General features: G+C 48.5%; 1 protein-coding gene across 1 annotated transcript; it reads left to right on the top strand.

Moving 5' to 3' along the window:
• The first annotated feature begins 14,751 nt into the window (after nt 1–14,751).
• LOC137425936 (protein FAM200C-like) lies at nt 14,752–16,178 on the top strand. The gene is made up of 2 exons (XM_068114656.2): nt 14,752–15,321; nt 15,423–16,178. The coding sequence occupies exons 1-2, from the start codon at nt 14,752–14,754 to the stop codon at nt 16,176–16,178; spliced, it is 1,326 nt and encodes a 441-aa protein (XP_067970757.2).
• The last annotated feature ends 4,393 nt before the right edge of the window (nt 16,179–20,571 follow it).

Here is a 20,571-nt window from a genome sequence, read left to right on the forward strand (position 1 = left end):
CCACCAAGTTTCGTCCAAATCCATCCACAACTTTTGGAGATATCATTAGCTCAGGTGTCAATCACCTTCAAAATCACACACCAAGTGAATTGGCCTCCACCTGTGTTAAATTGTAGTGATTCTGATTATTTCAGAATAAAATCAGCCATTCCAGTAGGTTTCCTCTGATGTGTAGTGCATTTCACAGCAAAGACTAAAGCATGAGCACCAAAGAGCTTTCAAAAGATATCCGGGATAAAGTTGTGCAAAGGCCCAGATCAGGGGATGGGTATAAAAATATTTCAAAGGCCTTGAATATCCCTTGGAGCACAGTGAAGACAATCATTAAGAAGTGGAAGGCATATGTTACCACCAAGACCTTGCCTTGATCAGGTTGTCCCTCCAAACTGGATGACCAAGCAAGGAGGAGACTGATCAGAGAAGGGAGAGGCCACCAACAGGCCAATGGCAACTTTGAAAGAGCTACAGGTCTTTATGGCAAAGACTGGTCACTGTGTGCATGTGACAACAATATCCCAAGCACTCCACACATCTGGGATGTGTATGGTAGGGTGGCAATAAGGAAGCAATTACTCTAAAATCCCACCTTGAGTCCCATTTGAGGTATGCAAAAAAGCACTCTGGAAATTCTGAAGTCATGTGGCAAAATGTTTTGTGGTCTGACGAAACCAAGATGGAACTTTTTGGCCTAAATGCAAAACATTATGTTTTGCGCAAACCCAACACAGCACATCACCCAAAGAACACCATCCCTACTGTGAAGCACGGTGGTGCAGCATCATGTTATGGGGATGTTTCTCATCAGCAGGGACTGAGGCACTTGTCAGGATAGAAGGAAAAATGGATGGAGCAAAATATAGAAAAATCCTAGAGGAAAACCTGCTATCCTCTGCAAGAAAGCTGAAATTGGGATGGAAGTTCACCTTTCAGCATGTTAACGACGTGAAGCACACAGCCAAAGCTACACTGGAGTGGCTAAGGAACAAAAAGATAAATGTCCTTGAGTGGCCCAATCAGAGCCCCGACCTTAATCCAATTGAAAATCGGTGGCATGACTTGAAGATTGCTGTCCATCAACACTCCCCATGCAACTTGACTGAGCTGGAACAGTTTTGTGCACATTAATGGGCAAATATTGCCCAATCAAGGTGTGCAAAGTTGGAAGGCACCTATCCCAGCAGACCCATAGCTGTAATTGCTGTCAAAGGTGCTTCCACTAATTATTACCCTGCGCTCGTGAAGTGAAAAGTAAGGTTAAGCATTCAGGTGAATACGTGTGCCGTGCGTGTCTGCATATATAAAAATCATTTTCTCGGCAACCGTTGGTTCGATTGACAGGAAATGTTCACCATAGGAGGGCCTCCTCCTGTAGAATATTTTAATGATTATTATGACATCATAGGTTACGTGGTGCAGGCGCCATCTTGGAAAAACTTCGCACCTCTATATCTCTGAAACCACTGCATGGAAAAAATTGAGACCTGGCTCATTGTCAACGACTCCCCATGTGGAATAATATATGTTAATGATGACGTCATCGGTGCCTTCATTATGACGTCATAATTCGACAAATACAACACATCCATCCAATCATATTTTTTTAAATTTCAGCAACTGTTGGTCTGATGGACACGAAATTTTCACCATAGCAGCGCCTCCTGTAGAATATTTTAATGATAATCATGACATCATAGGTCATGTGTTCCAGGCGCCATCTTGGAAAAACCGAAAAATGTTGCACCTCTATATCTCCAAAACCGCTGCATGGAAAAAAATTGAAACATGGCTCATTGTAAAGAACTCCATATGGGGAATAGGTGTTGTTAACGATGACATCAATGGTGCCCTAATTATGACGTCATAATTCGACAGGTACAATGCTTCGTCTGATCAGTTGGAAATGTATTGAGCATGATCTCTGCAACAATTATATTAGAGAAAAAATGTATGATGTCATCCCTCACATGGTCTGGCAGCCATATTGGATGAAAAGGAAAAATGTTCAAAGACAGAAGAGTTGGCTCACAACAAGTTGACTGCGCAGGGTAAGTATTCTATGAATACCATCGAGTTAACTTAGGGGGTAGACACTTATACAACCAAGATATTCTAGTTTTATATTTTTAATTAATTTTCTGAAATTTGTAGAATTTGTTTTTTACTTGTAAGTTTTGGGTTACGATGTGTAAATAAAGGTGGGAAAAGACTGATTTTATGCAATTTAATTCCAGGCTAAAAGGCAACAAAAGGTGAAAATTCTTAAATAGGGTGTGGACTTTCTATATGCACTGTACATGAGTATGCAAAGTTTTAGCTTTCTCGGGCACCTAAAGAGTACTAAACATTTATATGAGTGAGTGGGTGAGTAATTACGTGAGTGAGTGAGTCAATCAGTCAGAGTGAGTAAGTGGTTAGTTCACATTCAAAAGTTTCCATTATACCACTTTACATTTATCTTCGACTTAGCATCATAAACTCCATCTCTTAGCATTGCCTCACAACCCATAAAATAGAAACTAACAGTTTTACTTTACAACTTTTGACCTTTTACATTAAAAACATCATACCTTTTACGAGTTTATTCTGATCACTCATTTAGTTGCTTGCAGTAAGCAAGGAAGCACAATCCACTTCATCATATATATACTGTATAATGTGTATATATATATATATATATATATATATATATATATATATATATATATATATATATATATATATATATATAAAATATATATATATATATATATATATATATATATATTATAATAGCGTAAGGACTCGACTTTGTTATCCCTTTTACGCCGCACCCAGTGACCCGATGCCCACGGCACTAATGGATTTACGATCTACGAACCGCGCTCTTTGTTTATCACGTACAGCCACACTCGAAAAATCTGAATTAGTCGACTTTGGGGCCCAAAAGCATCCGATTAACTGCTGATACGACGCCATCTTACGACGTCATCGTATTGGCGTCTGCTGGGCGAAGGCGATGCAAGCCGTCCGCTGATTGGATAGTCGAGTGGTGTGAACATGGGTGGTGTGAACCAAATGGTCTTTTTATTCCCTTGAACATTTTAAATTAGGATATATATATAAGGAAACGTCTTTATCGTCATTTTAATAAAGTTAAATGGAGTGACGTTGCGATACTCGGGGTGCGTTGCATAAATCCTCGTAACTCAGAGAGGTGTAGCAGGTGGCGAGACGTAAGGGAGCTTAAAGATAACGAGCTGAAACAGACGAACGATATGTCAATCCCTTTCTACACCGAACGGCAATAAAAGTATGAGAGCGGGAAGGCATGGCCTGAGCACTTCGAGCAGAGAGGACTGATTGGACTTAACTTAAAGAGAAAAAATTGGAGCTTAACGGAAGAAGAAGATCCCATGAGCGCTGCCGTCACTTATCGAGGTGTGTTGAGGTCTGAAGAGATGAGGTGGTTTCTAGGAGCGATTTGCACCTTTTTACTGCTTGAGGTGAGTTCGGTTCGTGTTTTGTGACTCGTAGATTTATTAATCAAAACATGGTCACAGTGGCGTCAGGCACTGTGACCGTGTATGTGACTCATATTCGCGATTACCACAGAAGCACATCGACGGGGAGTATCTATATAATAATAGCGTAAGGACTCAACTTTGTTATCCCTTTTACGCTGCACCCAGTGACCCGATGCCCACGGCACTAATGGATTTACCATCTATCCCCTATGCCATCCATAATGGTACACTCTAGACATACACCACATCCTCCCTTCCGTAGATGTTCCACGGGTTTCGGCTAGTATATATATATATGTATGTATATATATATATATATATATATATATATATATATATATATATATATATATATATATATATATATATATATATATATATATATATATATATATATATATATATATATTGTTACGGATCTCAGTCGTCGGCCTTTTCCCCTTACCAATGGGGGGTTAGCCCCTTGTCTGATACTGACCGACGTGAGTCCTGGAAATCCCAATGCTCCTTCCGGTCGGGAGCAGCCAGGGTAATTGGTCAATGAAAAGTCCCAAGGACCTGAGTGCCACTCCTGACCGTGAAGCAGGGACGAGACTCCCGCTCGAACCACGGTTTTAGATAGACTAGTTGCCGAGCGGTTTTTAGCAACCTGGAGTTCGAGCCATTTAACAAAGACTAACCCGATTATAAACGTTGGCCGAAATTGCACCACAGGAACTCAATGGGGAAATCTCTAAAACGATCGGATGAGCATGAAGAAGAAGACGAAGGTAGGAAGAACAGATATTTATTAATTATTTACACAAACCAAAATCAAGGAGAAGAGAAGAAATAAAAGTAATACACAGGGAAATGGAAGGAGCAGAAGGACACAGAGCAATTCTTAAAACAAGCTTAACTTTTACCCAGGACAGAACAAACAAGACAAACTCACGTACACGAATGGATAGGATTGCAGGGGTGGATGGCTGGAAGGATGAGAAGGTGGGACCACAGGGCTGGAAGGATGCGGTTCCGGGCCATGCAAATGGCAAGGCTGGATGTGAGCGGCCGCCGACCCTCCGTAATCTGGTTCACACGGCGGCGTTGCTTCGTGGCAGCGCGTCCAAGCTGCGTGCGGCAGGAGCTTGTTTGCAACAGCAGGTCTCTCCTTCTCACCGCACCTCCTTGATGGTTCCAGAATCGGAAAAATGCCACAAGATGCCACAAATGAAAAATGCGCCTCCCTTCACAGAACTTCTCAGTGCGTCCTCCCTCACTCATCTCAAGCACCGCCCTCCACAGAACTGAGGTGGGGGTTTCCCGCACTGGGTTTTATAGGCCCCACCTTAGAGTCTTCTTGAACCTCCTCGATGTTTCTTTCTCCGCCCTCTCAAGCCAAACCCACTCCTTCTCGGTTGGTTGATCGGGGCTGGCTCACTCCTCCTCCTGATGACGAGGTGGGGCCACGCCCTTCTTCCCCGAGTTAGAGCACATGGCATGGCGGCGAATGCAGTTGGTAACGGGGCAATGCAGTTGGAAATGGAGCAATTCAGTTGGAAATGGAGGCATGCAATTGGAAATGGAGCAATTCAGTTGGAAATGGAGGCATGCAATTGGAAAGGGAGCAATGCAGTTGGAAAGGGAGCAATGCAGTTGGCAATGGAGCAATGCAGTTGGCAATGGAGCAATGCGGTTGGCAATGGAGGTTTTGGGCAATTGAAAGGGGTTCTATCCTATTTGATTTGGTGCAACGCAATGAACTAGTGGAAAAACAGAGCCTTATACTGACATATAATAATGAGATAACTATTGAGGGAAGTCTATTATTTGCTACGTGATGCGATGGACTAACTAAGGTGCAAACAATTAACAGCCAATTAAGGGGAAATGTACACGGGGAGTCATTAAGGATTTTAATACTAAATTTGAGAAAGTGAAGGTTCTAAAAACCGTGACACAGCACCCTCATTCCTCACGGCACGTCTCGGGCCGATAAAACTTTTACTTAGTGTGACACGCAGGTGTAACACCCTCTACTATTAATCTGACCCTGAGTGCGACAATTTTAAAACACAAATAAATATGTCCCCCTGTTGCATTGCACCCTACCTAACAGATTCACACCCACAGAATAACCGAATTGCGGAATGGTTTCCAAACTATACATGTACGGTGGGGAGCATTATTTACAGGACATTATTTTGTATTCACAAAACTACAACCCAGGACCTGTGATTTTTATTTTGAGGGAAACAAAAAGAAAAAATCCTGTAGGAGGGAGGATAGAGACAGCATGCACTGCATTGACGCACCAGCACCAATAAAGAGCACCAAAACACCAAAGCACAGTCACGCCCTATTCAGTGCGACATTACACAATAATAATAAAACACAACTGTTGGTGGTCTTCTGCTCGTTCTGCTCTGCTGGTCCGTCGTTCTTCCTGATGTTGTCTTTCTTCATGTTGTTCTTTGCTTGCGGCCTATTTGGTGGTATAAATAAAAAAACACAACACCACAACAAGGGCACCAAAGTGTCCGCTTTTTAATCATGGCCAGCAGGGGCCGACTATGGGTGGTTCACCTGTGGGCTTGGTGCCACCTCACCGAGGTCCGCAAGCAAGATCTCCCTTGGGCCATCGTGGCCGGTCCCAGCAGAGGGGCTAGGCCCCAACACGTGGGGTCCATCAGTGGTGCTCAGCCACAGTACCGTGGTCCATATGGTGGTGCTCGGCCACAACAACATGGTCCATAAAGTGGTGCATTGATACAAGCAGCTGGTTGCGGGATTCGGGCACACAGACGCGGCCTCCCGCACGCTCCCCCTCAGTGCCCAGAGAGCACGATCCATGGGTCGGGGAAGGAAGACAAAGAAGAATTAGCGAGGCAAGGGCGCAAGGGTACACATCAATCAAGGCAATGCAGATCGAGGTGCGCACGGAGAGCGAAGTGAGAAATCTCGTCCCTACCGTACGTCACCCCCCCTGTCACCTACTCCACCCTTGCCCTTACCCATATTTACAACAATTTACAATTCGTCTCTAGCGTCACGTCTTCCCCATATCTCCTAATACCAAATTCGTCACAATCCCTCTAACCAAATTTGCAATCACCCAAATTCCTCATCAATCCCTCTTAAGGAGGAAGAGATGGAACATAAGCACAATGTCACACCCACGTCATGATGTGTCTCACAATCCAAAACATTTGCACAAAAATAACCAAAACATGGTGTGGTGTGGAGTTACGTCACCTCAGGTGAGTGGATGCAGATGGTGCGAGGAGATTTCAATCCTAACTACCTTCTAAATGACTTTAACACACTTTACCCTACCCGGGGTCTTTCCCTGCCAATCCATTGGCTGTCTTACACTATGGGTTCTAAAAACCAATTCCCATTGACCAAACTGTGGTGCTCATCAATTTGGGGTCTCACTCCCCCAGTTCAACTCCCTGTGCCTTTGCACAATTTCAGGACTGGGTCGTGTGGCTCCCCTAGCAGGTCTACCCACCTGCACACCTCCGCCACTGCAGTTGCCTCCGAGCTTACCTGCTCCTTACCCTAACCTATCTACCTGGGGAAGGCCCTCTGGCGCTCTCCCCTCTCGGTGCCCTCTGGCACTGGGCTACCCGGGTCCGTCCTCCGGATCCACGGGCCCCACTGAACAACTCTACTGGCTCCCAGAGCCCACCTGCGGCCTCACCTGGCCGACATCCTCACAGTGGCGGAGTGCCCAACCAACTACACACACTAACAGGCCACACGCCCAGCCATTTCCACGTCACTAATGCACCCATCCAAACACCATTCTTCCATACGCACCACGGATGCCAATATCCAACCACAATTTGCCTATACCCTCTACCTAACTCTTAAACTACCCTCCCCAGGTATTCGTGATAGGGGTTCATCCTTTCCATACACTCCCTTCGCACCAACCACTCCACTCCACATTTTCCACCATACTCACTCCACACCATCCATTCCATACTCCATGTATTCCATACCATTTATTCCGAAAACCATTCTCCATACACCTTTTCACTTGCACACCTGTGCAATCACACCTGGTGCCACCTGCACCCTCCTTCCTCCCTGGCTTCTTCATTCACTCAATACAATGCACAATCACAATTATTCCTCATACACTGCTCCATACACTTCCATGCTCAATACAACCCACAATCGCACTTTTCACCATACACTTCTAACTCTCCAAACCATTGCCTCAGGCACCCAAATTCTCCCACGCTCATACACACATCTCTCCCGAGCATTGCCCCTCAATTCCTCATTTGCTCAACATGCTCACCCGCAAAAACTTCAATACCAATTCCTCATTCAATAAACCACAAACACACTGCATCATCTAAGCTGACTACTCCCTTCTGAAACTCGCGCTTCCCAGTCGCCCCTTATATTATCGCGCTCCCTCGTCGTTATAATCCATCTAATCTATTCTACGTCCCCGACTACCTGTACAATGTCGCTACTTACCTCTACAGTTACCTATGGTCATTTTTCTAGATCCCTATACATTATCCAAACCCTCCCTCGGCGAGCTTACACTGCCAAAACCCCATAACTAATGCTCATGTGCCCGGGAGATGGGAAGGATGGTGGATTTACCATCCTTACACATCGGGCATCTTCCACTATCAATTTTGCCCATCCAATTTTCTGCAAATCAAAATTTGCCAATCACTGCCAATCATTTTTTTGCCCATCAAATTTGCCAATCATTACTGCCAATCCTACTCACTATTCCCAATTTCGGATCAAAACATTATCATCATCACCGTCCATTAAACTTGAGCCTCTCGGTACGTCATTACACCATTAAAACTCGGCGTTGCAAAGCCGAGCAATGACTACGGGTGGTTTGGTCACCTGCAGGTTGAGTCCGTCCGGCATTTACGATTCTGGGGAGGCGGCATGCTCGGCCCGAGATTCCACGCACCATCTCGGTGCGGAACCTTGCGGTCTCCGGCCCGATGACCGAAGCTCGCCCGGTCGGAACCCCGTCCCCGCCAGGGGGGCGAAGGTCCGACCTGGCCCCCCTCCCCCGGAATCGCGCCGATCGCCGATCTGACGTGGCACCGACCATTCAGTGCGGGACCCGGCCCGAATCGCGCACGACGCTCCGAAGAGCGACGCGCTTACGGTCCTGTCCGGTCCTCGCTGCAAACAAAGCGCACCGCGCACGGAGTGCTCACGTCGGCTATCCGTCGCCCTGAACGCTGCCCCGGTCAACGTCGATGCCTCCCGGACATGCTCACACCACTCGTTCCGTTTGTTGCTCATACATCCCATGCACTTCGTCAATTCCACCACCGTACTCCCTGTTACACACCGCACCTCTCGTGCACCTTCTCCCGGTACGTACTCAGTACCACTCATGGGGGTGCACTCTTGCATCCACCCACTCACGCGCTTCAATGGGCTCTCCCGCACCCGCGCCACAACCAACTCAGGTGTGCGTTCTCTCACACGCTCGACCATTCCAGGAGTGCATTCTTCCATTCCAGGTGTGCATTCCTTCTCAACTGCCACAACCAACTCGTACTCCGTGTCACTCTCACCCTCGCACGTATACTCCGTATCGCACAGACCCTCCGACGTGCATTCGCTCTCGCACTCGGTATCACTCCCACACTTTGTAACATGCTCGCTCTTTGACGCACACTTTTTCCTCACACACCCCATAGTCGGACATTCTTGCACACCTCCTCTTTCCACACGCTCTGCACCTGTCGCACCCCTTACCAGCGGCCTCTCACGAACGCCCAGGTCTAAACCAACACCCAAGCTCACTGCATCTACCCTCACACCATATACATTTCCGATCATATCGCCACTCACCTCGGCACCTCGTCTTCGCTCCTCCTCCACCACCTGCAAACTCTTTATTTGGTCAGTAAGCACATCATCACGATTTGAGCACAGACCTTGTACATAATCCATCACTTCCTCCTTTATCTCCCTCTCAGTTTCCCTCCGTCTCTTCTTAATTTCACTTACCCACTCTTCCACATCCTCTAATTTTTGCTTTACCTCTTTTATTTCCCGGTGCGCCTCCTCAATTTATTCCTCTAAGGCCACCTTGGTCGTCTCTATGTGCGTTCTTACTTCCCGTTCTTTTGTCTCCATTGCCTCTGTCACCTCGTCCAACCTCTTTTTCAACCCCTCATGTACCATCTGACATTCCCTCTTCGTCGCTATAAGTTCCTTTTTTTTATCTCTTTCTGTGTCGCCTTCAACCCCCCGATTACCGCCGTATTCTTTTTCACTTGCTCCCCTAATTCCTTTTGTCCCACTGTCAGCTGCTCTACTCCCCACGCCAGGTCTTCTATACCCCCCTGTAACCTAGCCGTACTATTCCTCACCTCTTTCTCCATGCGCTCCTCACCCCGCTTCACCTCTTCGCGTACCCCCGCGACTTCTTCGCCCACACCTCGCCTTATCTCCTCCCCCATTTCTCCCATCTCTTTGGTAGATGCCACCCTCATCTGTTCCAAATCATTCCTCTGGGCATCCAATTTAGTTTCCAACCCGATTTTCACCTCCTCTATCTGATTTCCCATCTGTTTCATTTCCCGGGGCGGATTGCTCCCCTATTTCCCTCAATTTGCCTTCCATGGTGTTTTCTAACCCCCCTAACCCATTCTTCACCCCTTCCATCTGGTTCTCCTGGGCAGCCATTCTATTTTCCAACCCCGTTAACCCCTCCTTCATTTCCCCAATTTGATTACCCATGTCCTCCAATTGGCCCCCTAATTTACCTTCTAGCCCTTCCAACCTGTTGTCTAACCCCTTAGATTTATTGTCTAACCCCTCAAATTTATTGTCTAACCCCTCAAATTTATTGTCTAGCCCCTCAAATTTATTGTCTAACCCCTCAAATTTATTGTCTAACCCCTCTAATTTATTGTCTAACCCCTCAAATTTATTGTCTAACCCCTCAAATTTATTGTCTAACCCCTCTAATTTATTGTCTAACCCCTCTAATTTATTGTCTAAACTCTCAAATTTGGCTTCTAGCCCCCCGATTTGATTTCCCATCTCAGTTTTCAATCCTCCAATTTGGTTTCCCATTTGCTGCCCCATTCCCCTGAAATTATCGTCTGTCTTTACCATAAAGGCTATCATCTGCTTCATAAACAGGTCCAAATTCATTGGTGGCGCAGGCTCAGCTGCCGCGGCCACGTGCGCTGCGCCGCTTGGTGCTGCTGCCACCTCGTGCGCGAGGCCGCCATCTTGTGCGCCTGAACCCTCCGCAACCCAATGCGTATTGCGCTCCTCCTCCATTACTCCCACTGCCTCCCCGGGGTCCTGGGTCGACTCTACCCCCTCTTCTAGCTCCCCTACCGGCATCCGGTCGCCTTGATCATCCATGGCATGATTTTAAAATTTAGAATATTAAATACAATTTTGGCCACTCATAATTTTAAGTGCGTTAAGCGCACTTCGGGTCCGAATCTCACTCCCAGACACCAATTGTTACAGATCTCAGTTGTCGGCCTTTCCCCCTTACCAAAGGGGGTTAGCCCCTTGTCTGATACTGACCGACGTGACTCCTGGAAATCCCAACGCTCCTTCCGGTCGGGAGCAGCCAGGGTAATTGGTCAATGAAAAGTCCCAAGGACCTGAGTGCCACTCCTGACCGTGAAGCAGGGAAGAGACTCCCGCTCGAACCACGGTTTTAGATAGACTCGTTGCCGAGCAGTTTTTAGCAACCCGGAGTTCGAGCCATTTAACAAAGACTAACCCGATTATAAATGTTGGCCGAAATCGCACCACAGGAACTCAATGGGGAAATCTCTAAAACGATCGGATGAGCATGAAGAAGAAGACGAAGGTAGGAAGAATAGATATTTATTAATTATTTACACAAAGCAAAATCAAGGAGAAGAGAAGAAATAAAAGTAATATACAGGGAAATGGAAGGAGCAGAAGGACACAGAGCAATTCTTAAAACAAGCTTCACTTATACCCAGGACAGAACAAACAAGACAAACTCACGGACACGAATGGATAGGATTGCAGGGGTGGATGGCTGGAAGGATGAGAAGGTGGGACCACAGGGCTGGAAGGATGCGGTTCCGGTCCATGCAAACGGCAAGGCTGGAGGTGAGCGGCCGCCGACCCTCCGTAATCTGGTTCACACGGCGGCATTGCTTCGCGGCAGCGCGTCCAAGCTGCGCGCGGCAGGAGCTTGCTTGCAACAGCAGGTCTCTCCTTCTCGCCGCACCTCCTTGATGGTTCCGGAATCGGAAAAATGCCACAAGATGCCACAAATGAAAAATGCGCCTCCCTTCACAGAACTTCTCAGTGCGTCCTCCCTCACTCATCTCAAGCACCTCCCTCCACAGAACTGAGGTGGGGGTTTCCCACACTGGGTTTTATAGGCCCCACCTTAGAATCTTCTTGAACCTCCTCGATGTTTCTTTCTCCGCCCTCTCAAGCCAAACCCACTCCTTCTCGGTTGGTTGATCGGGGCTGGCTCACTCCTCCTCCTGATGACAAGGTGGGGCCACGCCCTTCTTCCCCGAGTTAGAGCACATGGCATGGCGGCGAATGCAGTTGCTAACGGGGCAATGCAGTTGGAAATGGAGCAATTCAGTTGGAAATGGAGGCATGCAATTGGAAATGGAGCAATTCAGTTGGAAATGGAGGCATGCAATTGGAAAGGGAGCAATGCAGTTGGAAAGGGAGCAATGCGGTTGGCAATGGAGCAATGCGGTTGGCAATGGAGCAATGCGGTTGGCAATGGAGGTTTTGGGCAATTGAAAGGGGATCTATCTTATTTGATTTGGTGCAACGCAATGAACTTGTGGAAAAACAGAGCCTTATACCGACAAATAATAATGAGATAACTATTGAGGGAAGCCTATTATTTGCTACGTGATGCGATGGACTAACTAAGGTGCAAACAATTAACAGCCAATTAAGGGGAAATGTACACGGGGAGTTATTAGGGATTTTAATACTAAATTTGATAAAGTGAAGGTTCTAAAAACCGTAACAATATATATATATATATATATATATATATATATATATATATATATATATATATATATATATATATATATATATATATTGTTACGGTTTTTAGAACCTTCACTTTGTAAATTTAGTCGTAAATTTCCTGTGTACATTTCCCCCCTAATTGGCTGTTAATTGAAATGAGCACCTTAGCTAGTCCATGTACAAGCACATAGCCAATCATAGAAGCTCTCTATAGTTATTTCATTAGTCTGTGTTTCAGATAAGGCTGTGTGTCCAATAGTCGATCTTACGTTGCACCAAAATCAAATAAGATAGATCCCCTTCGATGGTCCCAGAACCTGCATTACCAACTGCATTACCTCCATTACCAACTGCATTCGCCGCCATTGCCATGTGCTCCAACTCGGAGAAGAAGGGCGTGGCCCGCCGATTGTCATCAAGAGGAGGAGTCAGCCAGCCCCAATCAACCAACCAAGAATGAGTGGGTTTGGCTTGAGAAGGCGGAGAACGATCAAGCAGTTTCGCGAACGTTCCAGGGTGTGGCGCTATATAACCCGTTGCGCGGAGCCCCCACCAGAGTTCTGTGGAGAGGTGAGTAGAGTTCTTTGGAGAGGTGAGCAGAGTTCTGTGGAGAGGTGAGCAGAGTTCTGTGGAGAGGTGAGCAGAGTTCTGTGGAAAGGTGAGCAGAGTTCTGTGGAGAGGTGAGCAGAGTTCTGTGGAGAGGTGAGCAGAGTTCTGTGGAGAGGTGAGCAGAGTTCTGTGGAGAGGTGAGCAGAGTTCTGTGGAGAGGTGAGCAGAGTTCTGTGGAGAGAAGTGGGCAGGCAAAGCAGTGGAGAGAGAATGCATGAGGCGGAGGACGTACGAGGCCTGAGGGAAACGCCGCTTGGGACACCCCCTGCGCGCAAAGCTCTGACGCGCTGCTGCGCGTGAACCAGATTGCGGAGGAGTCGGCGGCCGTTCGCCTCCAGCCTGCCATCTCTTCTCTCCCTTCCAGCCATCCATCCCTACCATACTATCCTTTGTGTACATGAGTTTGTTCTGTTCGTGCTGTCCCTGGGGTATAAGTTAAGCCTGTGTAAGTATAAGCTGCCCTGTGTCTCCTATCTTTCACTGTAAATTACCTTCGTTTCTTTCTTTTCTTTGGTTGTGTAAATAGTAATTAATAAATACCTGTTCTTCCTACCTTTGTCTTCTTCATTCTCGTCTGATCGTCTTTGTCTTTTACCAATTGATATACGTGGCACGATTCGGCCAACGCTCAGGATCGGGTTTAGTTCTCTGTTAATGGCTCGAACTTCGGACTGCTAACCCGCTCGGCAAATACCATCTTGTCCGTGGTTTCGAGCGGAGTTACCCACCTGCCTTTTGGAGGGATTGGCGGAGGTGTACGGGAATCCCTTGACCAATCACCTCGGCCAATCCCACCCCACAGGGGAGCGGGGTAGCTTCAGGATCGGAGACGGCCAGTGCAAAATAGAAGGGGGATTAACCCCCCCCCTTGCTAAGGGGAGCGCCGTCCCCGTTTCCGTAACAATTGGTGTCGAGGAGTTGGGATTTGGACCCGAACCAAATTTTTAACATCTAAAAAAAAAAAAAAATTGGTCAAAATTTGGAGCGGCCGAAATTTTATTATAAAATCTAAATTCAATCGTGCCATGGATGATCAAGGTGATCGGATGCCGGTGGGGGTAGAAGAAGAGGGGTTAGACTAACTGGGGTGCATGAACCCCCAGGGGGTGCGTGAGTCCATCCCAGGGAGTTCGTGAGACGTTTCTGAAAGTCAAAACTAGATACTTTTTGTTGAAATAAAATCTGATATATCATATAATTTATATCAACATCATTTTTTTTTTTTTTTTTTTGTCACAGATTCAGACCGCAATCCATGATGTCTAAGAAGCGCAAATACGATGATTCGTACATCAAGTGGGGGTTCATGAAGTTTGTGGAGAAGGATGGGACTGAACGTCCGCAATGCGTTCTGTGTTACAAAGTGCTGGCGGAGGCGTCGATGAAGCCATCGAAGCTAAAAGCCCACCTCGCCAGCACCCACCCGACTCATCAGAACGACTCTGAAGACGTGTTCCGAAGCAAGAAAGCTCGCTTCATGGCGAAGGGTAGCTTGACTCGGCACGGGTTCTAACCGTCGACGAAGCCTATCCTTGAAGCCTCCTACGAAGTAGCGCTCCTCATTGCAAAAGACAAAAAGGCTCATACGATTGGCGAAACGCTTGTAAAGCCCTGCGCCGTGGTGATGGCGAACTTGGTTTGCGGACCCGAGGAGGCCAAGAAACTCAAGAGTGTTCCCCTGTGCAACAACACCATCAAGCGCAGAATTGAAGACATGTCAAAGAATATTGTGGCTCAGGTCACACAAGAACTCTGGGAATCGCGCTGCCGTTTCAGCTTGCAACTCGACGAATCCACCGACGTAGCGAGCTGCAGTCAATTGCTGGTTTTTGCACGCTACTTGGCGGGATTTGCTGTGAAGGAAGAGTTCCTGTTCTGTTCTCCTCTCAAAACAACAACCAAATCGGTGGACATTATGAATATCGTGAACCATTTCATGGAAGAAAACGGCATCGAGTGGACGAAGCTCGGATCGTTGTGTATGGATGGGGCCCCGGCGATGATGGGAAAGCGATCCGGGTTCGTTGCGCTGGTGAAAGACAAGTGCCCCGACGTCATCGTGACACACTGTGTGCTCCATCGCCACGCCCTTGCAACCAAGACGCTCCCCAAGGAGCTCGGTGATGTAATGGCTATCGTTGTCACAGCAGTGAACTTCATCCGCGCTCGGGCTCTCAACCACCGCCTCTTCCAGGTCTTCTGTGAAGACAAATCGGTGCTGCATACACTCATCTTCTGTACTACACCGAGGTGCGTTGGCTATCCCGGGGCCAAATTCTGAACCGCGTCCTCCAGCTGCGTCAGGAGATTGAAATTTTCCTGCGTGAGAAAGGCAACGACTTGGCGGACTACTTCGGCGACCCTGTCTTCGTCGCGAGGCTTGCGTACATCAGCGACATTTTCGGGCACCTTAACGCTCTCAACATATCACTTCAAGGGAGCAGCCTCACGATCGTCGAAGTAGCGGAACGGATCAACTCGCTTCGAGAAAAGCTGCGGCTTTGGAGCAACCGCGTGGCGAAGCGGTCATTCGTCAACTTCCCGGAGCTCGCTCAAATCCTCGCGGATGACGGCGCTCAGAATGATTTCTGCTCCACGCTTGTCGTCGACATCAAGGGTCATCTGAAGTCTCTGTCTGACAGTTTTGATGGATACTTTCCGAATCTGTCGGTCGATCCGTGGATACAGGATCCTTTCACGATTCTAATTGACGACATCGACGACGACAACGAGCTCAAGGATGATCTGATCGAGCTGAAGGCCTCTGGCCGCCTGAAGATGCAGTTCTCCACCGTCGCCAGTCCCTCGGAGTTTTGGGCAAGCAACTACGAGGCCTTCCCCAATCTAGCGGCGAAAGCGCTCCGAATGACACTGCCTTTCGTCACGACCTACCTCTGCGAAGCCGGGTTCTCCGCATTGGTCGTCATGAAAACAAAGCTGCGGGCACGCCTTGACGTCGGCCCCGACATGAGGGTGGCCCTCTCCAAGACAGCTCCGAGGATCAAACGCCTCGTGGAGGAAAAACAGGAGCATCCGTCTCATCGTGTGTGATGGGTGATCGATGCGTGATACAATTCGTGATCTGATCTTGAAGTTTCCGAATAAATATTTGTTAATCTCTTGTTTTTTTTCATTACAATATTACACTATGAACTTGATCTTTTATGAAGCACTGTTATGCGTATTATAGTATAATAATAACTCAGATCGTGTCTCGAAAAGTTAGGGGTTCGTGGACACCTCTGACATCCACAGGGGGTTCGTGGGGGGATAAAGTTAGGGAAACACTGGGTTAGAGTCAACCCAGGACCCCAGGGCAGAGGTGGGAGAAATGGAGGAGGCGAGCAATGAGGATGGGGTAGCGGAGGTTTCAGGCGCACAAGATGGCGGCGCCTCGCATGAGGTTGGAGGCGCACAAAATGGTGCCTCGCACGAGCGTGCGATAGCCGCGCCCGCTGTACCACTACCAGCCGGCTTTGATGTGGGGGACTTCGTGGCGCAATTCACCACGATGCTGAGAGAGGAAATATGAAACCAATTTGGGGGATTGAGGAATGATATGGGAAGCCAAATCGGGGGGCTCGACGGCAAAATTGGGGGGCTGGAAGATAAATTGGGGGGCCAACTGGAGGACGTGGGTAATCAAATTGGGGAATTGAGGAATGACATGGGAAACCAAATTGGAGGATTGGAAAGTAGAATGGGGGAGCGGTTGGAAAGCAAATTAGGGGGGCTAGGAAGCGAATTGGAGCGAATCGGTAAAGTTGGGGACAGAATGGGTGACCGCATACAAAAATGTGGGGAGAGCGCACAAAAATGTGGGGAGACCATGGGGCGCATGTTCAGCAGGAGAGGCACATCGGTGCACGACGAGGTAAAGCCGGTTGGGAAGCGCTGGTTGAGCGAGGCGGAGCAAAGCGCGGTTAAAATGATGGGTATAGAGATCGCGACCTGGGGTTTGGGGAAGCCGGCGACCGCTGAGGTAGAAGAGGGAATTTTAATAAAGCCAGCGGTCGTCGAGGTGAATAAAGAAAAAGTAGTGGGAATTGAAATTGAAAAGATGACGGAGGTAGCCCAAGAATTGAAGGAAAAGATGGAAAATGTACAAAGTCTAAGTTCACATCCTGATGCCGTACTTGCTAATCCTTATAAAGATTTGCAGGTGCGCGTGGAGAGGAGGATCCCAAAGGTGAGACGGGCTGTGTATGGTGCGAAAAGGTTTTTCGGAAAAGTGTTTGGCGCGAAAATTCTTTTCGCGTGCTTGGGATCCCAGCGTACCGCGGGCGTTTGTGGGAGGTCCGTTGGGCGCTGTGTGAGAGGAAATGGCGCGCGTGTAAGAAAAGAGTGTATGTCGAGGAGTGAGTGTGTTACAAAGTGTGGGAGTGATACCGAGTGCGAGAGCGAATGCACGTCGGAGGGTCTGTGTGAAACAGAGTGTACGGAGTATGACACGGAGAGTGAGTTGGTGGTGGAGCGGGTGCGAGGATGTGCACACCTGGAATGGTCGAGCGTGTGCGGGAATGTACACCTGAGTTGGTGTTGGCGTGAGTGCGGGAGAGCACATCGGAGCGCGTGATGGTGAGTGTTACAGAGGGTGTAACAGGAGAGTGTGCGCAAGAGGGTGCGCGAGAGGTGTGGTGTGTAACAGGGAGTGCGGTGGTGGAATGGACGGAGTGTGTGGGATGCACGGGAGGCGCCGAGACGCCGGGTTTTGTGAGTGTAAAAAGGAACGTGTGGTGTGAGCATGTCCGGGGAGCATCGACGTGGAACGGCATAGCGGTTAGACCGACGTTTAATCGACGCGAGTTATCGGTCCGTGCTGGGCTGTGGATATTGCGGGAGCTGGCGGGGATCGGTGCTGCGTCGCTTCTCTTCGGAGCGTCGTGCACGATCAGGGCCTGGCCCCGCCCCGCACGGTCGAGTCCGGGCCTTGCCGGGCAAGGCGACCGGTCCGGTTTGAGGGCAGGTAGGAGGGACCGGAGTGGTGCCCCCTTGTGGTTGTGGCGTTCCGGCCGGGCAAGATTGAGCCATCGGGCCGGAGACCGAAAGCCTCCGCGCCGAGATGGTGCGTGGAATCTCGGGCCGAGCATGCCGCCCCCCCTGAACCGAATGCCGGACGGACTCGACCTGCAAGCGACCAAACCACCCGAATTCATAACTCGGCTTTGCGAAGCCGAGTTTTAATGATGTAACGACGCACCGAGGCTCAAGTTTAATGGACTGGGAAGATGATAGTGTTTTGGATTCGAAATTGGGAATAGGGAATATGATTTGCAAATATGATTGGCAAATTTGATGGGCAAGAATGATTGGCATTGATTGGCAGAAAAAGTGGATGGGCAAAATTAATAGTGGGAGATGCCCGATGTGCAAGGATGGCAAATCCACCATCCCTCACATCCCCCGGGCACATGAGCACTAGTTATGGGGTTATAGCAGTGTAAGCTCGCCGAGGGAGGGTTTGGATAATGTATAGGGATCTAGAGAAATGACCATAGGTAACTGTAGGGGTAAGTAGCGACATTGTACAGGTAGTCGGGGACGTAGAGAGGTTAGAATGGTTGTTAATGACGTGGTATGTGCTTAGTTTAAAGGAAAGACGGGGAGCACCAAGTTAGAAGGAAACCAGGTAGATCAGACGATGCAGTGTGTTTGTGGTTTATTGAATGAGGAATTGGTATGGAAGTTTTGCAGGTGAGCATATTGAGCAAATGAGGCAATGCTCGTGAATGGTGCCGTGTGTGTGTGTGTTGAAAGTGTATTCAGTAGCGTATTGTGAAAAGTGTGAGGTGATTGTGCATTGTATTGAATGAATGAAGAAGCCTGGGAGGAAGGACGGTGCAGGTGGCACCAGGTGTGTGGGCACAGGTGTGCAAATCCAGGTGAGAATGGTTGTGTGGAATAGCTGGTATGGAATACATGGAGTATGGAATGGATGGTGTGGAGTGAGTATGGTGGAAAATGTGGAGTGGAGTGGTTGGTGCGAAGGGAGCGTATGGGGAGGATGGACCCCATCACGAATACCCGGGGAGGGTAGTTTAAGAGTTAGGTAGAGGGTATAGGTAAATTGTGGTTGGATATTGGCATCTGTGGTGCGTGTGGAAGAATGGTGTTTGGATGGGTGCATTAGTGACGTGGAAATGGCTGGGCGTGTGGCCTGTTAGAGGGATAGTTGGTTGAGCGCTCCGCCACTGTTAGGATGTCGGCCAGGTGAGGCCGCGGGTAGGCTCTGGGAGCCAGTTAGAGTTCAATGGGGCCCGAGGACCCAGAGGAAGGACCCGGGTAGCCCAGTGCCAGAAAGGGCACCAAGAGGGTAAGCGCCAGGGAGGGCCTTCCCCAGGTAGGTTAGCGAGGAGCAGGTAAGCTCTGGAGGCAACTTCAGTGGCGGAGGCACACAGGCAAGTAGACCTGATAGGGGAGCCACACGACTCAGCCCCGAAATTGTGCAAAAGCACAGGGAGTTGAACCAGGGGAGTGAGACCCCAAATTGATGAGCACCACACTTTGGTCAATGGGAATTGGTGTTTAGAACCCATAGTGTAAGACGGCCAATGGTTTGGCAAGGAAAGACCCCGGGTAGTGTAAAGTGTGTTTATGTCATTTAGAAGGTAGATAGGATGGAAATCTCCTCGCACCATCTGCATCCACTCACCTGAGGTGACAACAGAACTCCACACCATGCCATGTTTTGTTATTTTATTTTTGTGCAAATGTTTTGGAAATGTGAGACGCATCATGACGTGGGTGAGACATTGTGCTTGATGTTCCATCTCTTCCTCCTTAAGAGGGATTGATGATGAATTGGTGATGGCAAACTTAGACATTGGGATTGCAACGAATTTGGTATTAGGGGAGATATGGGGAAGATGTGACGGTAGTGACGAATTTGTAAATGTGTAGATTTTGTACATATGGGGTAAGGGCAAGGGTAGAGTAGGTGCCAGGGGGGGGTGGCGTACATTAGGAACGAGCTTTCTCACTTCGCTCTCCGTGCACACCTCGCCCTGCATTACCTTGATTGATGTGTACCCTTGTGACCTTACCCCTCGCTAACGCTGCCACTTTGTCTTCCTTCCCCACCGATGAACCGTGCTCTCTGGGCACTGAGGGGGAGCGTGCGCTCGCTCGCATCTGTGTGCCCGAATCCCCGCAACCAGCTGCCTGCATCGATACACCACTTTATGGACCACGTTGTTGTGGCCGAGCACCACTTTATGGACCACATTGTTGTGGCCGAGCACCACCATATGGACCACATGTCTGTGGCCGAGCACCACTCGTGGACTCCACGGGTTGGGGCCTGGCCCCACTGCTGGGGAAGTCTTGCTTGCGGACCTTGGTGAGGTGGCGCCTATGCCACGCAGGTGGACCACCCTAGTCAGCCCCTGCTGGCCATAATTAAAAAGCGGACACTTTGGTGCCCTTTTTGTGGTGTTGTGTTTTT

Source organism: Myxine glutinosa, chromosome 4 (assembly GCF_964187855.1).
Source record: "Myxine glutinosa chromosome 4, kmMyxGlut1.1, whole genome shotgun sequence".
NCBI classification, from domain to species: domain Eukaryota; kingdom Metazoa; phylum Chordata; class Myxini; order Myxiniformes; family Myxinidae; genus Myxine; species Myxine glutinosa.